Below are 22,917 nucleotides of genomic sequence, written 5' to 3'. Positions count from 1 at the left end.
TTGTCAACATTTGAAATATTTCCCAAGCTATGGTATTAGATGAAATATTTCTCATTGAGTTCAGGACTCCGGGTTGTGTAGTGTAGGAGGACCAAGATATATCAGTGCCTTCAAGCAGATTTAACCAAGGGTCCCTGTGTCCATGGCAGTGCGCTTAGAAGGAAGCTTATGGGGAGGGTTACTGATGTGCTTTGGAAATATACCACTGGAACAGTTAACATTGAAGTGGGGCAAGATGCTTGGTATCATTTCAGCTGATTTCCCATCCAGTTAAGTTGGTCAGAAACCTGTTTGTTTTTTTATGATCCCTGATGTCCCCTAAAACATCATTATATGCTAGCTCAATTATCATTCACCTGAAGGGAGAACCCCTTCTCCAAAGATTATCCTACCCTCTGGACTTGTATTCTCTCTAACATTTTCCCATAAACCAATACATTTACTATTTCCACATATTCACAGAAGTATAAAACATTATTTTTATCCTTCTCATTGTGTGTTTCCTTTAAAACATTTGCATACAGGTGATTGCTAGAGGCACCATCTGGTAGGACCTGGTGTCCCATACATACAATCTAGAGGTTCTTGGCTTTGGGACATGATCCGGTATAAAAGTGTCCCTATACTGCCAGCGTTAGGACCTTCACTGTGATTTTTTTGTATGGTACACAGGTCAGGGTGTGCGGCAGAGACTTTCTGTGCTGAAAATCGAGTATTATTTTAGGGGTGTACACACATGCCTTTTGTACATTTTGTATATTTTTCCCAATAACAGATTTGTTTTGCAATTGAATTGTACAGATTATAGGTCACAATAAATGTGGGAAAATATTTGAAATGATTTATTGTCTTATTTTTTTTACATAAAAACCAGACATTTTTTAAAGGAGTGTGTACACTTTTTATCTGCACTGTATAAAAGTTAAAGATTGTACACTATGTTATATACAGAATGAGTCACATGCCATGAGCCATATACAGTATTGGATGTATCATATAACAGTCATATTTGGAAATAAAAATAGTTACCATTTAAGGTATGAATTGTACACAAACCATATGCAGTATAAAATATACAAAAGCCATACATGGAATAAAAAGTGCACAAGTCTTATAAGGGATGCAGCCTTCACTAGGGGTGTATTACACACATATATGGGATGTGATGTATACTGGATACTGTATATATGGGAAGCAACATACACTAGAGATTTATTTACAGGATGCAATGTACACTAAACATATACCTAACATACCCCACATATGCAACACATGTGGGTGGATTGTTTTGGTTTTCTATTACACAATTCTGAGTACTGGGAATGATAAAAGTCAGAATTACAGCAGAAAAAGCCTCATCCTAATATCTACACACAATTGCCCATCATTGCCCCTTGTAGGAAGCATAAAGGCTAGTCCAGGCAACAAATGCAGTCAGCACCATAATGCTAGCCGAGGAGTCAGAAATGGATGGATTTAGGACCTCCCTTTGCCATTGTCCAGCACAGGGAGTACCCAGAACTTGTTTATTGTCTGCGGTTAGCCCAGTAGGATGTTTGGGTTTTTAAGATTTACCTTTGGTTTTACTGTGGGCCAATCAGTATGGAGAAAAATTTAAGGAAATGAGTCAAAAGAAGTTTGTAGTAAAGGAGTTTCTCCCCCAAAACATTCATATTTTTCTTCCCAGAGAGTAACAGATAAAATCTGTTTTTAGGAACTGCAAATGTCAGTTTGTTGTCAGCAGTTTTTCTTGCAAGTTACAGATGTGATGGTGGAGACAGCGGCACTCGTTCCCTCCTCAAATTCAATAATTTCACCTCCATAGTGATTAATTAGGTTTATTGTTGATTCCCAACAGGAAGAGAGGAAATAATTTCCTTTCCACTGTTTTCAACATGGTTATTCATTTTTCATAAATCTGTGGAATTTCTGTGTGGTCAGATTGGGATTTTACACATTATTCAGAACCATCAAGTACAATGGCAAATCAACCTGACAATATTTATACCTGGAAGGACACCATGTGGGTTCAAGAGAGGAAATGTGACAAGATACAAAATTATTCTCTTTTAATGGATTAGCAGACTGCGGTTCTGGATGTTGGATAACTGTGTAACCAAACCCTAATACATCAAATTACCATATAATCCAACCTTAACACAGCCTATCCCTATAATACCCAACCCATATATATTTTACCATCCGTATAATCCAACCCTAATACATCATCACCATACAACTCAACCCTAATACATCATATCACCATAATGCCCAACCGTAATGTATTATACATCCATATAACCCAACCCTAATACATCATATCACCATACAATAGAACACTAATACATGATATCACCATACTACTCTACCGTAATATATCATATCACCATATAATCCAATCCTAACATATTATATCATGATATAAAACAATCCCAAATCATCATATCACCATATTACCCAACCCTGATATATTATACCATCCATATAACCCAACCCCAATATGTCATATCATCATATAATCAAGTTCAATTAAAATATATCACCATATGCCAACTAATGAAACATATCACCATATAACCCAACTGAAATAGCACCATAACACCCTACCCTAATATATTAAATCATCAAATAATCCAATCCCGAATCATCACCTCACCTTATAACCCAACTGAAATAAATAATAGCACCATATACCCAACCCTAATATATTATACCATCCATATAACCCTAATACATAATTACCTTACAACTAAACTGTAATACATCAAATCACCATATATTTGAACACTAATATCATTATAATTACGGTATATCATTATAACACCCAACCCTAATATATTATACCACCCATATAACCAAACCCTTATACATACATCATATCACTATATAATCCAGTTCTATTACCATATAACCCTATAAGTAATCCTCATACATTAAACACTATATACCCTTGTACATCCAAGCATAATTCATGCTATAGGTGTTGATGCCTTTTCTTTGGTTCACCCAAGCTACCTCAGGCCTTTTGGTCTCAGGGATTTGATCAGTTGGCTGGATGAGATCTTCTGCTTCACAAGCAATAGTGACTTGAGGGCAACTCAAACTTTCCAACTTCACAGATTGAACTTTTATTGGAATAAATAATTGTACATATCACCCTCATCGAAAAAAACAAAAATGGATCAAGGCTGCCAGTTATTAACATCAGTGACTGCTTCATGGTTTCAGTGAAGATTTTGGTGGTAGGCCAATTTGATAAATTCAATAATTTTACTAAAATTCTGAGTAAAAACATTTGAAATTGCTTTAAAATTGCTGTGTGTATGGTCAGCATAACTCTTTTTTTGCATTTACAGAAAAATGATTGGTTATGTCTGAACTGCCAAACTCAAAGGCTATTGGAGGGAAGCTTAGGAGATGGTCCACCTTCATTCTTACCACCATCCAAGCAAGGTTCACCACGGCACCAGCCAGTAATTACCCCAACAGGATCTCCCAAGCATCCTCCAGGAGCAATATCCACAGGTTCACCAAGACACCAGCCGGCACCAAGCCAGACCGCATCCCCTCTGCACCAGAAAACAGGACCGACTGCATCCCCACAACACCAAGTGGGCATAGCAAGCCAGCAGAAGCCCATTACAGGACATCTTCCAGAACCAGTACAGGAGAAGCGAGCGTCTCAACCCAGCCAACTCAAGAGTTCCGAACAAATTAAAACCTTGTATGGGTCTGAAGAGAAAAAAACCCAAGAGGATACTTCACAATACAGAACTTCTGCAGAGCCTCCAAAGGTGTCAAAGCAGACGGTGCCAAAAAATAAAAGTGTAAGCAGCAAAAAAGAAGCCATTTCCAGGAATGGGAAGTCACCGTCAGAACTTCAAAAAATCAAAGATCAAGAGGTGAGATTCTATTCCAGTTATCTATCACCACATAGCTTAAGGCTGAAATTTCAGGACAAGCAAATATTGTCATAATAGAAATTGAATGAATTGTCTTGAATTTTGCTGTCAGTTGTGTATTTTTCAGATATGTGCAGTCTTCCAGTGTAAAAATTTGCCTCTGTGCTGCTTCTTATAATAAAGACCAGTCCCTGCTGCCCTCTCTCCTCGTGCAGGGTAACTGGTCCTGGATCTGCTTCTCTCTAGTTTTCTGCAGACAGTCAATAGCTAGGGGACATGTTGGGACCTCCCCACATATTAGCTCTCTGTGTGCAGCTCAGTGATGATTGCACTACCCCTGTTGTGTGGTAATTACTGAGTTATTGAGGAATACTTTTACATAAAGGTTTTTTGTGCCTTATGTTCTATTTAAAAGCAAATCTAAACCCAAGAAATAATGTATTATATTTCAGCTTAACAGTTATTAGAGATGGTGACTACAGGACTACAGAACACCCCCTTCTGTTTTCTAGCATAGGAGGGAGGGGGTGTTTCAGAGCTATCTGAAACCAATGTACCCAAAATATTAAAGCACTAATCAACACGCTGTAACTAAACTCTTTCACTGGAATATTTAACAACCAAAAGGGAATGAATAGAGAATTTTGTCCATTCCTAGTTTAATTTACATTCCAGAATGGACAGAAGCTTTGAAATCCCCACCCCAATGACAATACTCAGAAAATCCAGATTACATTCATCAATAATAAGATCACAATCTGGGTCAGTATTTATGTGCCCAATATAGCAGCCTGACACCCCAATGTACTACTACTGATTATACTCACATGCATTATGTGCAGCATGTGTTCAGAAGTTTGGCCAATCCTAGAAGACAATCAGATTTATTTGCATCCTTTGTGCAAGTGAATGACACAGAAATCTTCTGACATCTTTTGAATATTTGAAATGATTAAAGCAAATCTTCAGCCATTTTTTTAATAATTTTAGGAAACCTCTAGATCCTTTTGTGGAGTTGTCATTTGTTTTTTTTTTTGTATAAAGACTTCCCCTCACTTCTTTCCATCAGGATTTGGATTTGAAACACACAAACAGTACTTAAATCAACCGGCTGCTTCTTCTTTACTTCAGGATAATCAGTACTAATATTCGCAAAGACAAATTCATTGATTTACCTATTAGGCATTTGTAATATTTTCTTGCAATGTGTGATTTCCTATTAATTTCTTGGGTTTGTCTGGCATGTGAAGAATCTGACAATTAGGCAACTCCAGCAATTAGGAATGATGAACTGTGTAATTGTTGGTTAAGAAGGAGAATCTGCTGCACGGTTTATCAGGAAATGTCAGATTTAGGTGTCCCTAATCATAATATGAAATAATAAAATGACTTTTAGCCTAAACTTTTTTTTTGTTTTTTCCCCACAGGATGTCAGCAAGCCTTATTCCCATGACTTGTCCCGCAGCCCTCAAAGTCTTAGTGACACCGGATACTCATCTGATGGAGTCTCCAGCTCTCAAAGTGAGATTGCAGGACTGCTACAGCAGGAGGAAGAGAAACTGAACGCAACAGGCATCTCTCAGCGCAGCCCACCAAGCCCATCGGAACTGACCAAGCTGGAGAGCTCTGTCCGGCCCCTACTGGAATCCAAGAGTGACAATGGGAAGGTGTTCCATAGCTTACGTGAAGACCAAAAACAAAAGCAGAGGCCCAAATCGTTGACCATTTCACCTGAAGCATTTGATTCTGATGAGGAATTGGAGGATATACTGGAAGAAGATGAAGACTCTTTAGAATGGGAAAACCAGCGAGACCAAAGAGAGTGCATAGATTCTTCTGATGATTTTGGCAGCAAACTGCGTCATGATTACGTTGAAGACAGCAGTGAAGGTTTTTCCCCTTTACCAACAAGGCAGCCTCAGGGAAACTTCACTGATGAAGAGTTCATGAGGAGGCAGATCTTAGAAATGAGTGCAGAAGAAGACAATCTTGAAGATGATGATGAACAATATAACCATATCAAATACAGTGGTGGTAAAAATGGACACAAAGCAGAGTCAGAAAAATCCAAAAGTATCTCAAAGAGATCTCTTGCCTACAATTCATCTAACATGTATGACGAGAAAGGGAAAGGTATTGAGGGGGAAGAGGAAGATATGACTGCATCCCAAGGTGGACTACGAAGGTTTAAAACAATTGAATTAAACAGCACAAATAACTATAATCGAGACATAGACCTTGACCATGAGACAGACATTAGTTTAGACAGGGAACCTGAATTAGAGATGGAAAGTCTGACAGGATCCCCAGAAGAAAGGTCTAGGGGGGAGTACTCATCTACATTACCTGCAACAACTCCAAGTTACACGAGTGGAACATCGCCCACATCATTATCATCCCTTGAAGAAGATAGTGACAGCAGCCCTAGTCGAAGACAGAGACTAGAGGAGGTAAAGCAACAAAGGAAGGCTCGACATCGTTCACATGGTCCTTTACTGCCTACAATTGAGGACTCTTCAGAAGAAGAAGAATTGCGAGAGGAGGAAGAGCTCCTTAGAGAACAAGAAAAAATGAGAGAAGTAGAGCAACAAAGAATTCGAAGCACTGCACGGAAGACTAAAAGAGACAAGGAAGAACTAAGAGCACAAAGAAGAAGAGAACGATCGAAAACACCACCCAGCAATCTGTCTCCTATTGAAGATGCCTCACCCACTGAAGAAATGAGGCAAGCAGCAGAAATGGAGGAGCTGCACAGGTCTTCTTGTTCAGAATATTCACCATCTATTGACTCCGAGGCAGAGGGATTTGAGATCATGGCTTCTAAGCTCTACAAGTCAGGGAGTGAATATAATTTGCCTACATTTATGTCGCTATACTCGCCAACAGAGAAGACATCTACAGGCTCCATTAACAAACCACTAAAGAGTGCAGAAGAGGTCTATGAAGAAATGATGAGAAAAGCTGAAATGTTTCAGAAACAGCAGCAACCACAACAAAACATGATGTATGGAAACAGTTATCAACAAGTTGGTTATGTGGGCACAGAAAATCAGAACAATTTTGAGTACCAATATATTGATGATTATGGCTATGACAACAGCAGAACTGGCTCTACGCAGAATGATTACCATCTTGACATGTCAACCTCTGGAACAGTGTATGATGAAATTTTACAGACATCTCAGAATATCGCAAGAATGCATCAGTCATCATCAATTGACTTCACCTTACAGGATGATAAGAAGGCAGATGCGTACACTGAAAAGCAATTTCTGAATGCAGAAAATGCTTATAATGAAATGATGAAGCAAGTAAGCGGCCCTCTTACTCCTGGGACAAGTCCGACCCAGCTGTCTGCTCCAGTGTCATTTTCGTCTTCTGAAAGCAGCTCAGGAAGAGTCATACCTGACGTACGTGTTACTCAACACTTCTCTAAAGATGGTCTTGACCAGACAAAACTCCACACTTCTACTGTACCCACCTCAAAGACTATACCATCTACTCACCAGTACAGCAAAGTGTCCACTGCCACCACAGCCACTGCAAGCACGGATGTCTCATCAACTTCTCACAGAAGCTACTCACATACCAGAGGACCTCCTGACTACGCCTCTAGTGAAGAACAATATAGAAATAGAATGACTGCAGATATGAACATATCATCCAGAGATACAGTACAGAATGTGGGAACAACTGTATCGCTGACCTCAAAAGTTATTTCTTTTTTTAAGACATCCAGTCCCCCACTTTCTCCTTCCTCTCCTACACAAAGTCCAACCCACTCATCTCCAAGAATAAGTATGTCAACGGGAAGCAAAAGCACTGCAGAATTTTCATCTCAGACCCAGTCCATCCACAGGACTGATATAAGTGGGCCTTCATCTGGTGGCTCCTCCCCTATGGTAGCTCAGGGGACACAAACACCTGAGCGTACTAGGTCACCTCGCCTTTCTAGGCAGCAATCTTCACAGGAATCTCCATTTATGGTTATTACACTAGCATCAGATTCATCTAGCCAAACCAGACCTAAGAGTGTTAGCTCCTCAACCTCACCAGTCACATCCCCTACTAGATTAAACCGTCAGCAAACCATTCACAACTACAGCCAGACATCAGTTAGTAGTTCACAATCCCAGCAAGAGCAAATGCAGCCCAGTTACAGTAAGGCGCACACAGTTATAGAAAGAGTTCCTAATTTGGCAATGCACTCAGTTTCTAAAGGACAACAACCCACAATGGTAGATAGTTCATCCAACACTTATAATTGGGGTTCTTTGCCTCCTGAAAATATTTCCTTATGTAGGATTTCTTCTGTACCTGGAACCTCTAGGGTTGAACCTGGTCCAAAGCCTAGTAGTAGTGCTGTTGATTTACGAACTGCGATGAAGACTGCACCAGTCATTATGACTGACCAAGGCATGGACCTTACATCTTTGGCTACAGAATCAAGGCGATACTCTCTAACAATGGATCAATCTCCAACACGACAAACTACAGCTGTGCAGCCACTAATTGTGAATTTAAATGCCCAAGAACAGTCACACGCTGTTATTGGCACAACCACAACTGTCAGCATAAGTGTTTCAACCTCCATGATTGTATCACAGCCAAAGCAGCCCGTAGTGTATGGGGATCCCTTTCAGAATAGGGTGGACTTTGGTCAGGGCACTGGAAGCGCAGTGTGCCTGACACAAGTTAGGCAGATAGAACAAACAGCACAGCCTGGCATGAGGGCAGGAGTGATTAGTGCTGGCACTGCAGCACCTGTCGGAAAGCCAGAAGATATTAGCTCTATGCAGAAAGACATATTTGCTAGATATAATCTTCCAAGTCAGGTAACATCGGCGGTTAAACGTGATATCATTTCACAGACCGGTAATGTTCAGAACATTGCTAACATTAGCGCAATGCCCAGGCAATATCACCAGGAGCAGGCAATGGGTTTTACTGAAGAGTATAAGGGAACTCCAGAGCCTAAAGTACAACATCCACAGGTGAATATTGCTGGAGCCCAGCCTCACACCATGATGGTACAACTTGATGAGATGGCATCTAACACAGTTACTAAGCTTGTGAAAGAAGAACAGCCATCAAATGCTTTAGACCTAACAAACATGAAACCTGAGAGCCAGGTGGTGTGCTGTGATGTGGTCTACAAGTTCCCTTTTGGTGGAAGTTGTGCCGGTGCATATAACCCTAAAATAGCAGACAAAAGTGCAGAATCAGCTCAAGTGGTCAGGCCTGGGGGTCAGTTCTTTGGGCAAAAAGAACAAGAGCTTCCTGATAACTATCATTATAGAGAGTCCAAAACTATGCCTCAGGTACAACAAGCACCTGCCACACCCACTCAGAATGTATATGAAGAACAAAAATTTTATGCTTATCCTGCAGGAAGGCTGCATTCCTCTATGTCAGAGACCAATCTCTCAGACATCAGTTTATATCATCCTTACCTTGCCGCTGGTGGAGACAGTGCAATGGATTTAACTACTATGAAAAGCTCCTACAGCATGAATTTCTCAGATGGAAATTACCTAAACCAGGGAATGCAGTACGGCTCCTTTACAGACTTACGCCAACCCACTGATTTATTTAATAGCTCGTTACCTATGAGACGGTACAGTTCAATGTCTAATATTTATTCTGACTACAGATATTCCTCTAGAGACCTGTCTAACTTTCAGGAGTCTAGCCTTGCTCACTATAGTGCAACAACAGCTAGAGAGATAAGCAGGATGTGTGCAGCCCTAAATTCTATGGATCAATATGGGGGTCGACATACAAACAGTGCAGATATTCTGCAGTATGGTCCTAGCACAATAGGGGCAGGGCCCGCTGCAAACATGGCGCCAAGTCAGCAAGGACTTACGCAAATTAGGCAAAACATGATGTATGCTCCCCATTTCCCAGAAACTCGGCAAGGCTTTGGGGGTTTAGGACAGTATAATGTTGCTGGTACCAGGTCTGGATCTATTAGACAAATGTACCCATCTCCTGCCACTGTTAGAGCTGCTGATGGCATGATTTACTCGACAATAAATACGCCCATTGCTTCCACTCTTCCAATCACTACACAGCCAGCATCTGTACTTCGGCCAATGATAAGAGGTTTGTACAGACCATATGGCCCAGGGAACATCACAGCTGTACCGCTTGCCAGCCTGACTAGGGTGCCTCTTGTTGCTCCAAGAATGGCACTAGGAACGCAATCAGTGTATCGTTATCCTGGAGTAAGTAGATTTCCACCTGCTTCCACAGTATCAGTGATCGAGGCTCCTGTTTATTTGGGAAAATCTGCTAACACTTTTGCAACAACAACTACAACTTGTACAGTTACTACAAGTACAGTGTCATCTCTCCCTATTTCAACAACACCTACAACCGCAGTAGTAGCCTCAACTGTACGTTCAGAATCTGCCACTGCAGCCACATCCAATGAGCATCCTACAGCTTCCTCTGCAATACAGGGGGCTCCTAAAGATGCTGTACAGCAGTCTGCCAGTCAGAAGTCAGCTACAGAAAGCCAGTCAACTAGGGCAGCTCCTAAAGTCACAATTGACAAAGATGAGAAAGAAGAGGAGCGACAGAGGAAACAGCAAGAACACATTCTTCAGATTGAAAGAGAAAGAGTGGAATTAGAAGCTTTAAGACAAATGCGTTTACATGAAGAGCTAGAAAGGGAGCGCTTAGAACTGCAACGACACAGAGAAAAAGAACAGATGCTTGTCCAGAGAGAGCTGCAAGAGTTGCAATCCATCAAGCACCAGGTTTTGCAGCAGCAGCAAGAAGAGCGCCAAGCACAGTTCGCTTTACAGCGTGAGCAGCTGGCTCAGCAAAGGCTACAGCTTGAACAAATTCAGCAGCTGCAGCAGCAACTTCAGCAACAATTGGAGGAACAGAAGAGACAAAAGGCTGCACCGCCTCCAGCAAATGAGCAACCAGCAAGACTACCAGCCCAAACAGCAGCTGAAATTGCAATCGAAATGCAAAGAACCTTGGCACAAAGTGGGCAGTATTGGCCACCAATAAACCCTCCTTTTATTGCTGTGGCACCTACTGTGACAGATGTTCAAGGACAACCGCGGTACCCTGGACCTCAGAGGCCACTAACTAATTCTGCTTCTGAGATGTCTCTTCAAACAGATGAGCAGTGGGAACTGAACAGAACCATTAAGAAGAGGAACTCCATGCCAAGACTAAGAGATGCTTACAACACTGATGACAGTCATGAACCATATATTGTGAAGAAGATAACGGACAGCAGTGTCCAAACCGATGATGAAGATGGGGAAGAGAGATTTTACATGTCACGACGACGCAGAACAAAAAGAAGCACTGACTGCAGTGTTCAGACTGATGATGAAGACAATGCAGACTGGGAGCAGCCAGTCCGAAGACGTAGGTCCAGGTTTTCACGCCATTCTGATTCCAGTTCAGACAGCAAGCATGATTCCAAAGGAACATCAAGCATTGCCATCCAGACCATCAGTGATTGTTCAGTGCAAACAGAGCCAGATCAACTTCAGAGAGTCTCCCCATCCATACATATTTCTACCCCAGATCCCAAAGTGGAGATTGTAAAATATATATCTGCTCCAGAGAAGACAATTCGAGGTGAGAGCCTAGCTTGCCAAACAGAACCAGAAACTCAGTCCCATGGCATTGTGGTACCACAGTTAAGTGTTCCTACAACAATAATGCCTTATTCCTCTCATATCCAGACTGGAACATCTGGGCCCTTAGATTCTAATATGGTAAGGCAACAAGGAGTAGCAAAGTTTGAAAAGAAGAAACCTGACCCACTGGAGATCGGCTACCAGTCACATCTTCCCACAGACACACTCTCTCAGTTAGTTCACAGACAGCCTCCTAAGTCCCCCCAAGTCCTCTATTCACCAGTGTCTCCACTTTCACCTCACAGACTTCTGGAGTCTACATTTGCTTCTAGTGAAAGACTCAACAAAGCTCACGTCACTCCACAGAAACATTTTACAGCGGAAACCACCCAACGGCAGCAGATACTTCCCCGTCCAATTAAAAGCATGCAAAGATCCTTGTCAGATCCAAAACCCATCAGCCCCACTTCTGAGGAGTCCGCCAAGGACAGATTCTCTATATATCAGCAACATTTACTGCAAGGTGCCCAGGTAAGAGGTGTTCTGTACTATCCAGCATAACATTACACTGACATTCTGTAGACACAAACATCAAACATATTTCCATTATGGTGTAATGCTATGTGCAGAGTTTTACTGCATTTTCTAAATATACGTGTGAGAATTTGAATTTGCCCTTTCAGAGTCTCCTTTAGACTGTTGAGTATTTGTTCAGATTCCTGTAAATATCAGATAGCCAGATACATATTGCCTTTTTAAACTCACAAGATTACATAATTAATACTTATTTTTTTGCCAATACAGTCAGAGTACATTTATAACCCTAAATATATGGATAATTGCTGACAGCCTACACAGACCACAGAGAGATTTTTTCTCTGTTTAAGCTTTTCTGAGGGAGTTGGAGCAAAAGGAGCCAAGCTTAAACCAGAGTGGACAACAATGTAAATAATTAAATGGATAAAACGTATTTCCTGGTGGAAAGAAAAGTATAATATTTTGATAATTGTTGCCTCTGCCACTCATTATCAGGTTTGGAGGATCCTTTGGGATCGTTTTGCTAGGTAGGCCAATAGTCTTCCCAGTCTGATTCACTTCTCTTATACAATCAGATTGAGTTATTCTTTATCGTTTAGAACCTCTTGCTTAAGGCAGTAAGCTTTGGGATGTGGTTATCCTACTCCTAGTGACTTTGAAACCAATATATAACATAAAGTTTCTAAACAACACTATTTGGTTTTCCATCAGTAAAAAGATTTTTCAGGTAATCTGTCAGCAGTGTTTAACTTATTTTTAGTTTTTTCAATTCAATAATTCAAATACCTTTGATACAGGTGAAGTCACCCACTTAATTTTATATTTTGTAGACTATACTTAGCTTATTGTTAACTGTGTATACCTTGGCAGTCTACAAATGTATTTTATTCATTGTAGATTTCAGCTTTCCAGCCAAATACTTTGACACGCAAAGTGAAGCGAACTCTACCCAGTCCTCCTCCTGATGAAGCTCATCTTCCTCTCACCACAAGTCAGGCGCACACCCAAATTTACATGCCAAACCTTACGCAGAAGATGACAGGAGGGCAAGCAATTCAGCTGCCAAAAGTTGGTTTTATGAAAACTCTTGACCATGACCTGAAGATTGTGGAGCAAGAATCAACAAAACTCCGCAAGCAACAAGCAGAGCTGGAAGAAGAAGAGAAAGAGATTGATGCAAAACTGAAATATCTAGAGCTTGGTATCACTCAGAGGAAGGAGTCTCTGGTGAAAGATAGGAGAGATGTCACCTTTCTTAGATCTATGGGCGAGAATAGGGATTACATGTCAGACAGTGAACTTAACAATATTCGCATTTCTGGTTATGACAGCAACAACCTATTGAACAGGACAGGCCCTGCCCCTCAATATTCAGAGTTACAAAATTCACAGCAGTTTCAGACATCATCTTCCTCTTTCATATCTAACACTTATCAGCACACTATCAGCCAGACAGCCCCAGTTACTTCTTCTATCCAACACACCAGATTTGAGCAACCCCAATATCCTGTGTCTAGTAATGGTCCATCTCAAAATAGCTTTCAGACTCAAATACCAAGCTATACCACACAAAGTTCATATCAGACTCACAACATTGCACCGGCAACAAGCTATCAAACAGATTTAGGCCTTCAAAATCATACAGGTTTCCGACCACCAAATCCTAATTATCAAGCCCAAACCACCTATGCTAATCAAACACCATTACAAAGTACCCTAAACTCAGGTTTTCCACCACAAACAGACACTCATAGCACCCACCAAAAGCCAAGGCAAACGTCTCTGGCTGACTTAGAACACAAAGTTCCTACAAATTATGAAGTAATTGCAAATCATGCTGTGGCTATATCCTCGACAACTCCAGATACAGCCTTTAGTAGCACAACCTCAGCCAGCGCTTTTGATCAGTACAAGGCAGGCGATGCAAGGCAAACTGAGAGAGGTAATGGAGCGGAAAGCCCCTCAAACAGTTACACATCTGACTCTCTTTACACAAATCTGGAACAAAATATCCCCCGTAACTATGTAATGATTGATGATATTAGTGAACTGACTAAAGAAAACCCACCGGTATCTGAAAGCCAAAAAGTTGAACCTTCTTCTCAACCTCTTCAGCACAATAACAATGGCCGTCACATGAAGGAGAAAAACGGTCACATGGAAAATGATAACTTAAACAAACAATGTTGTTATTCTAGAGCAGAGGAAGAGTCAGAAGAGGATGTATATGATCACCACGGTTCTGATTTTCGTGGAAGAAACAGCTGTCAACGTAGCAGTGATGGCAACGGTCGAGATTCTGTTAGTGGCTCCTATTACTATGTAGATAATGATTCTCGACACTCGTCACGGCTAGATAAACATGGTTCTAATATGAGTATGCCAAAGCATCCTTCCAAAAATTTAGCTCCAGCTGTTGTGTCATCCAAGCGCAGCAAGCACAGAAAACAAGGAATGGAACAGAAAATTTCCAAATTTTCTCCAATTGAGGAAGCTAAAGATGTAGAATCTGATCTGGCAGCTTCCTATCCAGTGACCACAACTATGAGCAATAGCAGTACTGTGTCTTCAAGAGCAAAAAAACTTCAGGATGAGATAACTTATGGCCTGAAGAAAAATGTGTACGAGCAGCAAAAATATTATGGAATTTCTAATAGAGACATGGTAGAAGAAGATGATAGAATTTACAATACTGGAAGCCGATCAAGGTCGGCATCCAGTTATGGGCTGGAAAAATCAAGTCGTGATTCAGGAAACAGGAGCAAATCCTATGAAAGGGACTCATCTGACAGATATCATAAATCAAGCTCTAAACCTTCCACACTCACTATGAGTCAAAGTCGAGGAAGAGCTCCAATGCGATCACAGGCTTCAGAGGAAGAAAGTCCTGTCAGCCCGCTGGGAAAGTCTGTGTCTCGTTCAGGTGGTGGAATTACCCAGTCTACAGTGGAGAGTTGTCCCCAGTTCTGTTCCAGCCACTCACTGCCTGACGTACAAGAACATGTAAAGGAAGTGCCAAGAAACCATACATACAAACAAGAAGAAAATTACATGATGGACGATTCACACTGTGTTGTGTCAGACAGTGAAGGTAAACACTATATATGTTGAGATCTCAGCATGCTGGAGATGAGCGCCTCTTTTATTGTCTCATGCAGTTAATAGATTTACCTTCATTTTGAATTTGCATGATGTGCCTTTCTTATTCATCTTATTTTTGTGTCAGCATGGTGCTGTTCAGCAGTTTCATTTGTGTTTTTCTGTTTCATGTCGTTGATCCTGGTACATCTTAATATTTTATTATGTCAGAATCAGTTGATGCTTTTTTGGTGTTTTTCCAACACTCTTGCATGTTGTCAGCTTCTTCCTGTCCATTTGTTGCATGGCTTCAGTCTATCCACACGTCACCATTGGCCACAACAGCTGACCGTGATTTGTTTTTGGTTTCCAAAGCCTATCATTTGGGTCAGGAGGAAACAGATTGGTTTGATAAGCCAAGGGAAGCTCGTTCAGAGCGGTCAAGGTATCATAGCAGCCACACTTCGTCCCAGAAGAAAATTCCAGTTAAACATACTTATCATGATTACGATGAACCTCCAGAGGAAGATATGTGGCAACATGATGACTATTCTCAGCCTCGCCATTCATCTTCTAAGGAGCATAGACATCACGGAGATCCTGGAAGACATTCTTCTTCTTCTCGTCATATCGATGAACAGACAAGGCGATCATCTAAACAACACACCAGGGACCAAGGTCGTAATGAATCACGATCACATTCCCAACCAACATCATCTTTGAAGAAATCACAGCAGTCAGAATCAAGGTCACAAGCTGGATACCCACCAAGTTCTTCTGAATATTCACAGCAGTCCAGACAATCATCCAGTTATCACCATAGTTCAGAATCCCAGAAGTCCCAACGACAAACTCAGATATCGCAACAACAGAAGGTAGATTCTCACCATCAGATTCCACAGCAAACTAAACAGTCTCAGCCAGGCCAGCAGCAACAGACAAGGCAGCAGCAGTCTCAGCAGCAAAGTTCTAGACAACAGCAACAGATAGCTCCATCTCAACAATCTTCTCATCAGCCAAGCTCACATCAGACATCTCACCAACCATCTTCACACCAAGCACATCCTCAGTCTCAGCATCAACAAGGTCTGTCTCAACCTACAAAAGTACAGGGACAACAGCAGCAGCAGCAACAACAGTCTGCAGGCCAAGGTCCCCCAGCTTCTCGACAACAGCAACAACAACAACAGCCACAGGGGGGTCAAAGTCAGACACCCCCAAGAACACAACAGCAGCAGCCACAACAAGCAGTAAAACAGACTCAACAGACCTTGCAGACCAGCGCTCCATCCACAGTGCCAGTAAGTGAAACCAACTACTTTTACTATGAATATCACCCATAAATGAGAAAAAAAAAATATCAGAAAGGAAAAAACATCTCTTAAGAACATCAGGGCAGGTTTTATAAAAGCACCAGAATGCAGGAACCAGAAAATCTGTGCCTATAGTAAAGTCCCATTCTGTACTTTCAGTAAATTACCTTTATATAACCCAAACTGTTTGGATTGAGTAGGGAAGGGTTATATCCTGTTTTGTTGTCTCCCCATTGGGTAAATTTGTCCTGAAGATGCCTCAGTAAATATTTACATAGTGAAAATTTTCTTTTTTGGACAGTTGTCATTCAGCGTCTCCATTGGAGGATTTTCCTTCACCTTTTTCTGATGACAACTTTAAAATAAAGAATTTCACGTCACCTTTTGTCTTGGTTTCAAGGACCATAAGGGGGTGAATCTCCCCAAAGGGGGGAAGACAGCACTAATAAGGTTCTAACCCAACACAGGGTTATAGGTTTTTAATATACAGGTATCATCCAGGCCTGATAGCTGTGTATGGGTCACTGCCAAAGTTCCAACCCACAGACAGGCTGAATCAAGTACTAGATCGTGTGGATACCCAGGTGTCACAGTGCTGCCCGAGGAGTCGCTGAACCCAATGGTGACCCATTGAGCTAATTGTATGATAGAAAAGGTGTTAGCCTTTTAAGGGGAAAAAGAGCCTACATGCACCCACCAGATCACCTCAGCAGAAATGGTGAACTTTGTTTGTGGTCTTTGGAACACCAATGTAGATGTCATTGACCAAGGAAAAGAGCAGACCATATCTAATCTGAAACCAAAACAAAGGTAAGCGCAGGCACCAAACAAGCAAAGTCAGGAACTCACCATAGTTATCATAGGGTTTCAGGAATCACAGGGACTGGGGACTGGCACAGAGGGCACTGAAGGTGCAGGAATGCAGTTACCGGTAGGTACCAACATCAGGGGGTACAGCTAAAGCATGTGTTGCCAAGCCATGCATCATTTTGCAAGTCAGGAAGTCTTCCTCCTGATCCCAGGACAGGAAGTATAACCTTAATAGCACTGACAATTAGAAAAACATGGCTGACAGTAGTGGATATAATCAGAATTGTTCTGATTTTTGTTTGCATAGCAGACAACATTGTAGAGATTGATGAACACAGATTAGGGATACTATAACAGGAATGTAGTGATGTGGTACATATGGTACAATATAATACAAATAGGATCAGGGAGTGCAAACTACTGAATGTCAAAGAAAATTTTAAGGAGTTTGGCTTGGAGAATAAATGTTTAGCTTTGTACTGATTTATTCACGTCACCTATAGACCAAAAGCCTGAAAGACTCAGCACAGGTGAGAAGGTGATTGTATGTATTTTTCCTAAACATGATAATTAAATATCATTCCTATATATATAAACATTCCTGTAATGCCTTAATAGCGTATTAAGATTATCAGAGTCAGCTAGACAGGGAGTAACTTCAATACTTTATGATTAATATCTGTATGTCAAAATTTGATAAGCATTTTACTTAAATATATTTTTCTTCCAGCCAAAAGCTGAGCCAGTGGACAGTGCTAAGCCTGCAGCAAAACCAACTCCTCAGCCTGTAAGGGGACCACAGGCTCCGGCACCAGCTGCAGGTAAGTTAATGGTGCAATGTAAAGGGATTGCAAATATAATTCTGTTACAGGTAAAACATTTTTTTTTAAGGTCACTTCCGGGTCATTCCATTGATTGTCCATTCGTTATCATATAAAGCTTGACACCTTCCAGTATTTCATGAAGAAGAGAGGTGAATGTGGTGCCTTCTACACTGTCCGTCTATATGTCTTTTTTTCTCAGGTATAAAAATTGGCCAGAAGCCGATGGCAACACCTGGAGGAGCAACACAAGGACAGTCTGGACCTGAAGGGGAGAGCATGTTCTCCAAAATTCTTCCTGGAGGTGCAGCTGAACAAGCAGGCAAACTTACTGAAGGTAAAGCAGGGGAGGGAGACATTGGTGTGCTGGTTGTATGTGGATTTAGGCTAAACTACAGGCAGACTGAAAAGACTCCATTTAAACCTATTACATATTTATTACCAATCACAATTACCTGCAGCCATCTGACCATGCTAAAAGGTAGGCAGAGAGATCACTTCATGTGAGCAGGATGGGGCAGGACTTTATTTCTTAGCTGCTTTGTAATCTGTAGTCCAGGACCTGACTGTACTGCCTACCAAGGGTCATTAAATCACAAAATTAATTCAGTAACCAAATCAGCCTCAGCGGAGGTGAAAGTCTGTCCAAATGCATAGATTCCAGCTCAGGCTGAGCCTCCGAAATAACATGAGATATATGTAGCACAAACCATTATTTTGTGGAACATTTACATGCTTTCACTTATTTTTTTCCAGCGGTGTCTGCTTTCGGCAAGAAATTCTCATCATTTTGGTAAAAGAGCTCTGTAAGGTGAGTTAGAGGTTTGTCAAGGTATTGTAAGCTCTTATAGAGGAGGTGATTTGGATGTCTGTATACCAGCACTGTCTGTAAATTAATGTGTGGGAGGGGTCCTGAATGGGGTATAGATGGTGGATAATGGTTTGGGAAATGGTGGATAATGGGTTATAAAATTATGGGTATTGGTTTATTGCTTTCGGCACTGAAAGCTTTGCCATATAACACTCTAATAATAATATTATTATATTATAATTCTAATTATAATATAATTATAATTATAATAAGAATATAACTCTAATAATAATCTGTACAAACCTCGACCCTGGGCAGCAGAGGCTGAACCTCTCACAGGTAAAAAAATTTTATCTCATCATTGTGCTGAAAGCGATTCCCGCACTTTGCCCTATAGCAGCTGCACAATACAGGGACCATTGGGGTAGAGAATTTCATGGCTGTGTCTTTTGTCTCCATCATGTATTTTAATGATGACTTATCCATTTTGTTCTGTCTCCTATACTACATAGTGGAGATCCTGCAATGAAGACATATGAAGGCCCCACATATCTGCAGCACTGAACTCTGGGTATAAAAGTGAGTATTTTCCTCTATGTATACAGTAGAATGATTGTGAAAAGAGTTGGGGTGAATTCAGGTTGCTGTACGGTTCAAAGATTATTACTAGAATGATAGAAGGGATGACTGGAGGTTTAGTTGGCAACAGGTTTAATATTGGATAGAATGGAGCTCATCTGACTTCTTCGTCCCTTCTTATGTCACTGCAGCTCTATTCATCTATAATTACAGTAAAAGCTGAGTAATGAGAGGGAAAGTGACGTCTGTAGTGATTAAGGTGCAGAAACATATAAAGAAAATGTCTAATCACCTTTAGAAGATGAATTGTATTTTTATAAGATAAATACTCACCATGAAAAGATCCCCCAATGACAGCGAGTTCCCGGGTATTGTCCGAGCGCTGTGGTTTTGTGTTACTTCTCTGTGATCACCAGTTAATTTTTTTCCCCTGTACTTTGATGTTTGTTATACACACTTTGTGGCTGAGAAGGAATAACTTCTTCTCTCTCTTTTTCAGTCTATGAAAGGAAATAATTCTCCTAATGGTGACCCCTGAACAAGTATTGGAGGCCCTTTGTGTGACGCATCAGAGACCTAATAGGAGATTATAAATGAAATATATGAACAAATGTTTCTTCTGTAAGGGGGGCCAGGACACTGGGAGGTAATTCCTTTTCCACGGGAAGCAGATTTCACCTGTTCTCTGGTTGATCTTATACTCGGAGTTCTGTTTTTTTATGTCCTTCATGATCTCCACTAAAGAGTTTTGATATGAGGGCTCCACATCTCCAACAGCATTCCATTCCCAACCACTGGTAAGATTCTCTGCTCCCGCTCTGTCCAAGGGCCATAAAACCAAATCTAAGGCGCCAGGCGTCTTCATACAGACAAGCAAGGACCTAGCACTGTTCATTCTTGTGAAACCCGAGGCCATAGGACTCTGAGAGGCAGTGTGTGGACTGGCTGAGCTCCATCTCGGCCAGACATTTCTGTCAGCGATCAGTAAGCCATCAATGAGCCATTGCAATGGCAAAACCCATGTCTGTATCTTTGATTTCTTTTTATTTCAAAGCAGCCTTAACCATTCCAGATTCACAGACTCATATACCTCATATTTATTTTGCTCTTCACCTCATTATTTTTATTTCTTGATTTTTGTATGTATCTCTTTGTGATCTGATTAGCACATAGGGTATCTCTAGAAGCAATAGAGAGCAGTCAAAGAGCACAAAATACTAAATGAGGGGAGGAGAGGCTGTGATCCTCGTCTTCTTTTTTCTATTGACTGTGCAATTCCAGTTTTAAGCCATCGCCAGCCGGCAAGTTCAAAGAGATGAGACTGCCTTTAATGGAAGAGCCTGGTACTTCTGCCGCATGTTTCCTTCTACATTTCCCTGAACTGCTCCAGTATTGTAAAGTCGCTCTTGTGTCTGCTTTTGGTTGGGCGATTCCCTGCCATGTTCAGCATGCTCTAAGCTGACCGTCTCCTGCTCATCGGCGCTTCCATTCATTTTGGGTTGCGGCAACTGATTATCATGTCTGATTGTCTATGCAACAAATTTTGGGAGGGGGGAGGGTGAAACCGTGTTCATATCTAAGAACATTTCAATGTTATGTATATGGATTTATTTATAATATGTGCTATTGAGATGTTTCTAATAATGCCCTGTGTGTATGATGTTAGTGGCATGTTTGACCTCTCCCAGGACTTTGCCAAAGGCTTGTAGCCATATAGCCTGTACAATGTCTCTCGTCATAATGCATGGCTAGCAATTCTTGTATTTGCACGGTTTCATCTCATTTATTGCAGGTTTTTTTTGACACTTTTCCCGATTTCCTTGTCCAGCATTCTGTGCTCGTGGTGTAATTTTGGGGAGAAGGTTAATGAACTGTTCAAGCCAGGAGATAACTTCCTGAGCGCCTCCCTTTCCTCGATAACTCCATACGATGTTTGGGGTCTGGTGGGTATTGTATGTAATCACATGACTACAAAACCAGGTGGCCACTTATCAGCCCTGAAAATGGCGCTCCACCCAGCTGACCTTCTGTCCCCAATGTTCAGAATGTTTCTGTCTTTTTTGGTATTCTCATTCATATCAGGAGCACAATGTGCAGGAAGAAATTCCTGGAGGGATTTGGATGATAGAAGCTTTTTCTGGGAGGGTTGGCATATGGAAGTACATCAGTCTCTGATGGGGGATTGTAACCACAAGAGCTGCTCCAGCTGTCAAATGTGCATTCAGAAGACATATATTCCTCCATTATTCCTCTGGTTTGCTTCGTGTAGATATTAAAGGGGAGAGGGATGATAAGAATTTGGATATTTCAGGGGGGAGGGGGGTGACACCACTCCTGGAATGCGCACAGATCCAATCCATTTGGGGACATTTTGCAGTGTGTATAATCGGTTCTGTCCGCTGTTTCTGAGGCCACCATTGTATATAAATGTACAGTGTGTAAATGTTCCGGTGTTATTATAAGTGAATCAAATAAAAGAAGGAAAAATAATACAAAAAAGCAATTGTACAATCCAGCATGACAACCAATAGCCATGCGTGCTGTTGTCAGCGTTCTTATTGCTCCATCTGCCAACCTTTATGTGTACAAAGAAAGATATATTCATATGAAGAGATATTATATCATGGCCGACTCTCCGCAACCGCAGGGCGGGCATCACCCGGAACCTTCCGCGGCACGCGCCATTACTTCTCCGGGTGGAGTCAATGCCCTCCATATTGGTTTGGTTGGGTGGGGGAGGGGGGAGAGGAAAGTTATATATAAATAAATTCTATTTAAAAATATAAAACAAGTTTACAGTTTGTGCAATGAGCTGAACCCTCGATATGACAAGTGTACTTTGTGTCTGTCCTGCTCTAGTATCTGAATGTGTCACCCCATGTATTGTGTACCCCAAACACCCCAACAGATACTTCTGTGACCCCAAAATAAAGAGGAATTGATATGACTCGGCTCATTTCTTCAGTGTTCCTAGTGAGGTTCAGCATTCAACTCCCCCCTCCCAAAGACAGGGGAAACGGTGCCACCCTATTCCTTGTACATGGGGAGGTGTACATCAAGTGGCGGGTATACATCATATAGGGGACAGGGTAAACATAAGTTGGGGGTGTACATGGGAGGGTATATCAGGGGAGTTAGAAAATTGATTACCAGTATGGAGTGGTTGGGCTCTATAAGCCCCGATATTACCAGGTAAGGTGGAATCGTCATTGTTAACATGATGGAAGAAACATTTTTATTTTGGGATCTCGAGCAGAAATCCACCACCTACAACAACCCATTGGTTGGTGCAAATCTTGTTACATCTGAAAGCAGAAATCTCTCTTCCTCCTCCATGCAGGCCTATTTGGGGACACAAAATCCATTATTGGTCCCATCCCAAGACAGCACAATGTGGCCTAATTACTAGTTTGGTCTGTTCACTCAGCACAAGGAAAGAAGTGAAGCTCT

General features: G+C 41.4%; 1 protein-coding gene across 1 annotated transcript in view; it reads left to right on the top strand.

The window, feature by feature from the left end:
• Nucleotides 1-21,966, top strand: part of BSN (bassoon presynaptic cytomatrix protein) — a 56,547-nt gene extending 34,581 nt beyond the window's left edge. The window contains exons 4-12 of the mRNA XM_072420268.1: nt 3,357-3,902; nt 5,330-12,049; nt 12,953-15,146; nt 15,509-16,434; nt 17,987-18,077; nt 18,280-18,414; nt 18,834-18,888; nt 19,401-19,467; nt 19,967-21,966. Of these exons, the coding sequence (XP_072276369.1) occupies nt 3,357-3,902; nt 5,330-12,049; nt 12,953-15,146; nt 15,509-16,434; nt 17,987-18,077; nt 18,280-18,414; nt 18,834-18,874 (10,653 nt within the window). The 3' untranslated portion in view covers nt 18,875-18,888; nt 19,401-19,467; nt 19,967-21,966. The remainder of the gene's footprint in view (nt 1-3,356; nt 3,903-5,329; nt 12,050-12,952; nt 15,147-15,508; nt 16,435-17,986; nt 18,078-18,279; nt 18,415-18,833; nt 18,889-19,400; nt 19,468-19,966) is intronic.
• Nucleotides 21,967-22,917: the final 951 nt, after the last annotated feature.

This window comes from Pyxicephalus adspersus, chromosome 8, assembly GCF_032062135.1.
Source record: "Pyxicephalus adspersus chromosome 8, UCB_Pads_2.0, whole genome shotgun sequence".
In the NCBI taxonomy this organism is placed as follows: Eukaryota; Metazoa; Chordata; class Amphibia; order Anura; family Pyxicephalidae; genus Pyxicephalus; species Pyxicephalus adspersus.
This window is presented reverse-complemented; position numbering and strand designations above follow the sequence as displayed.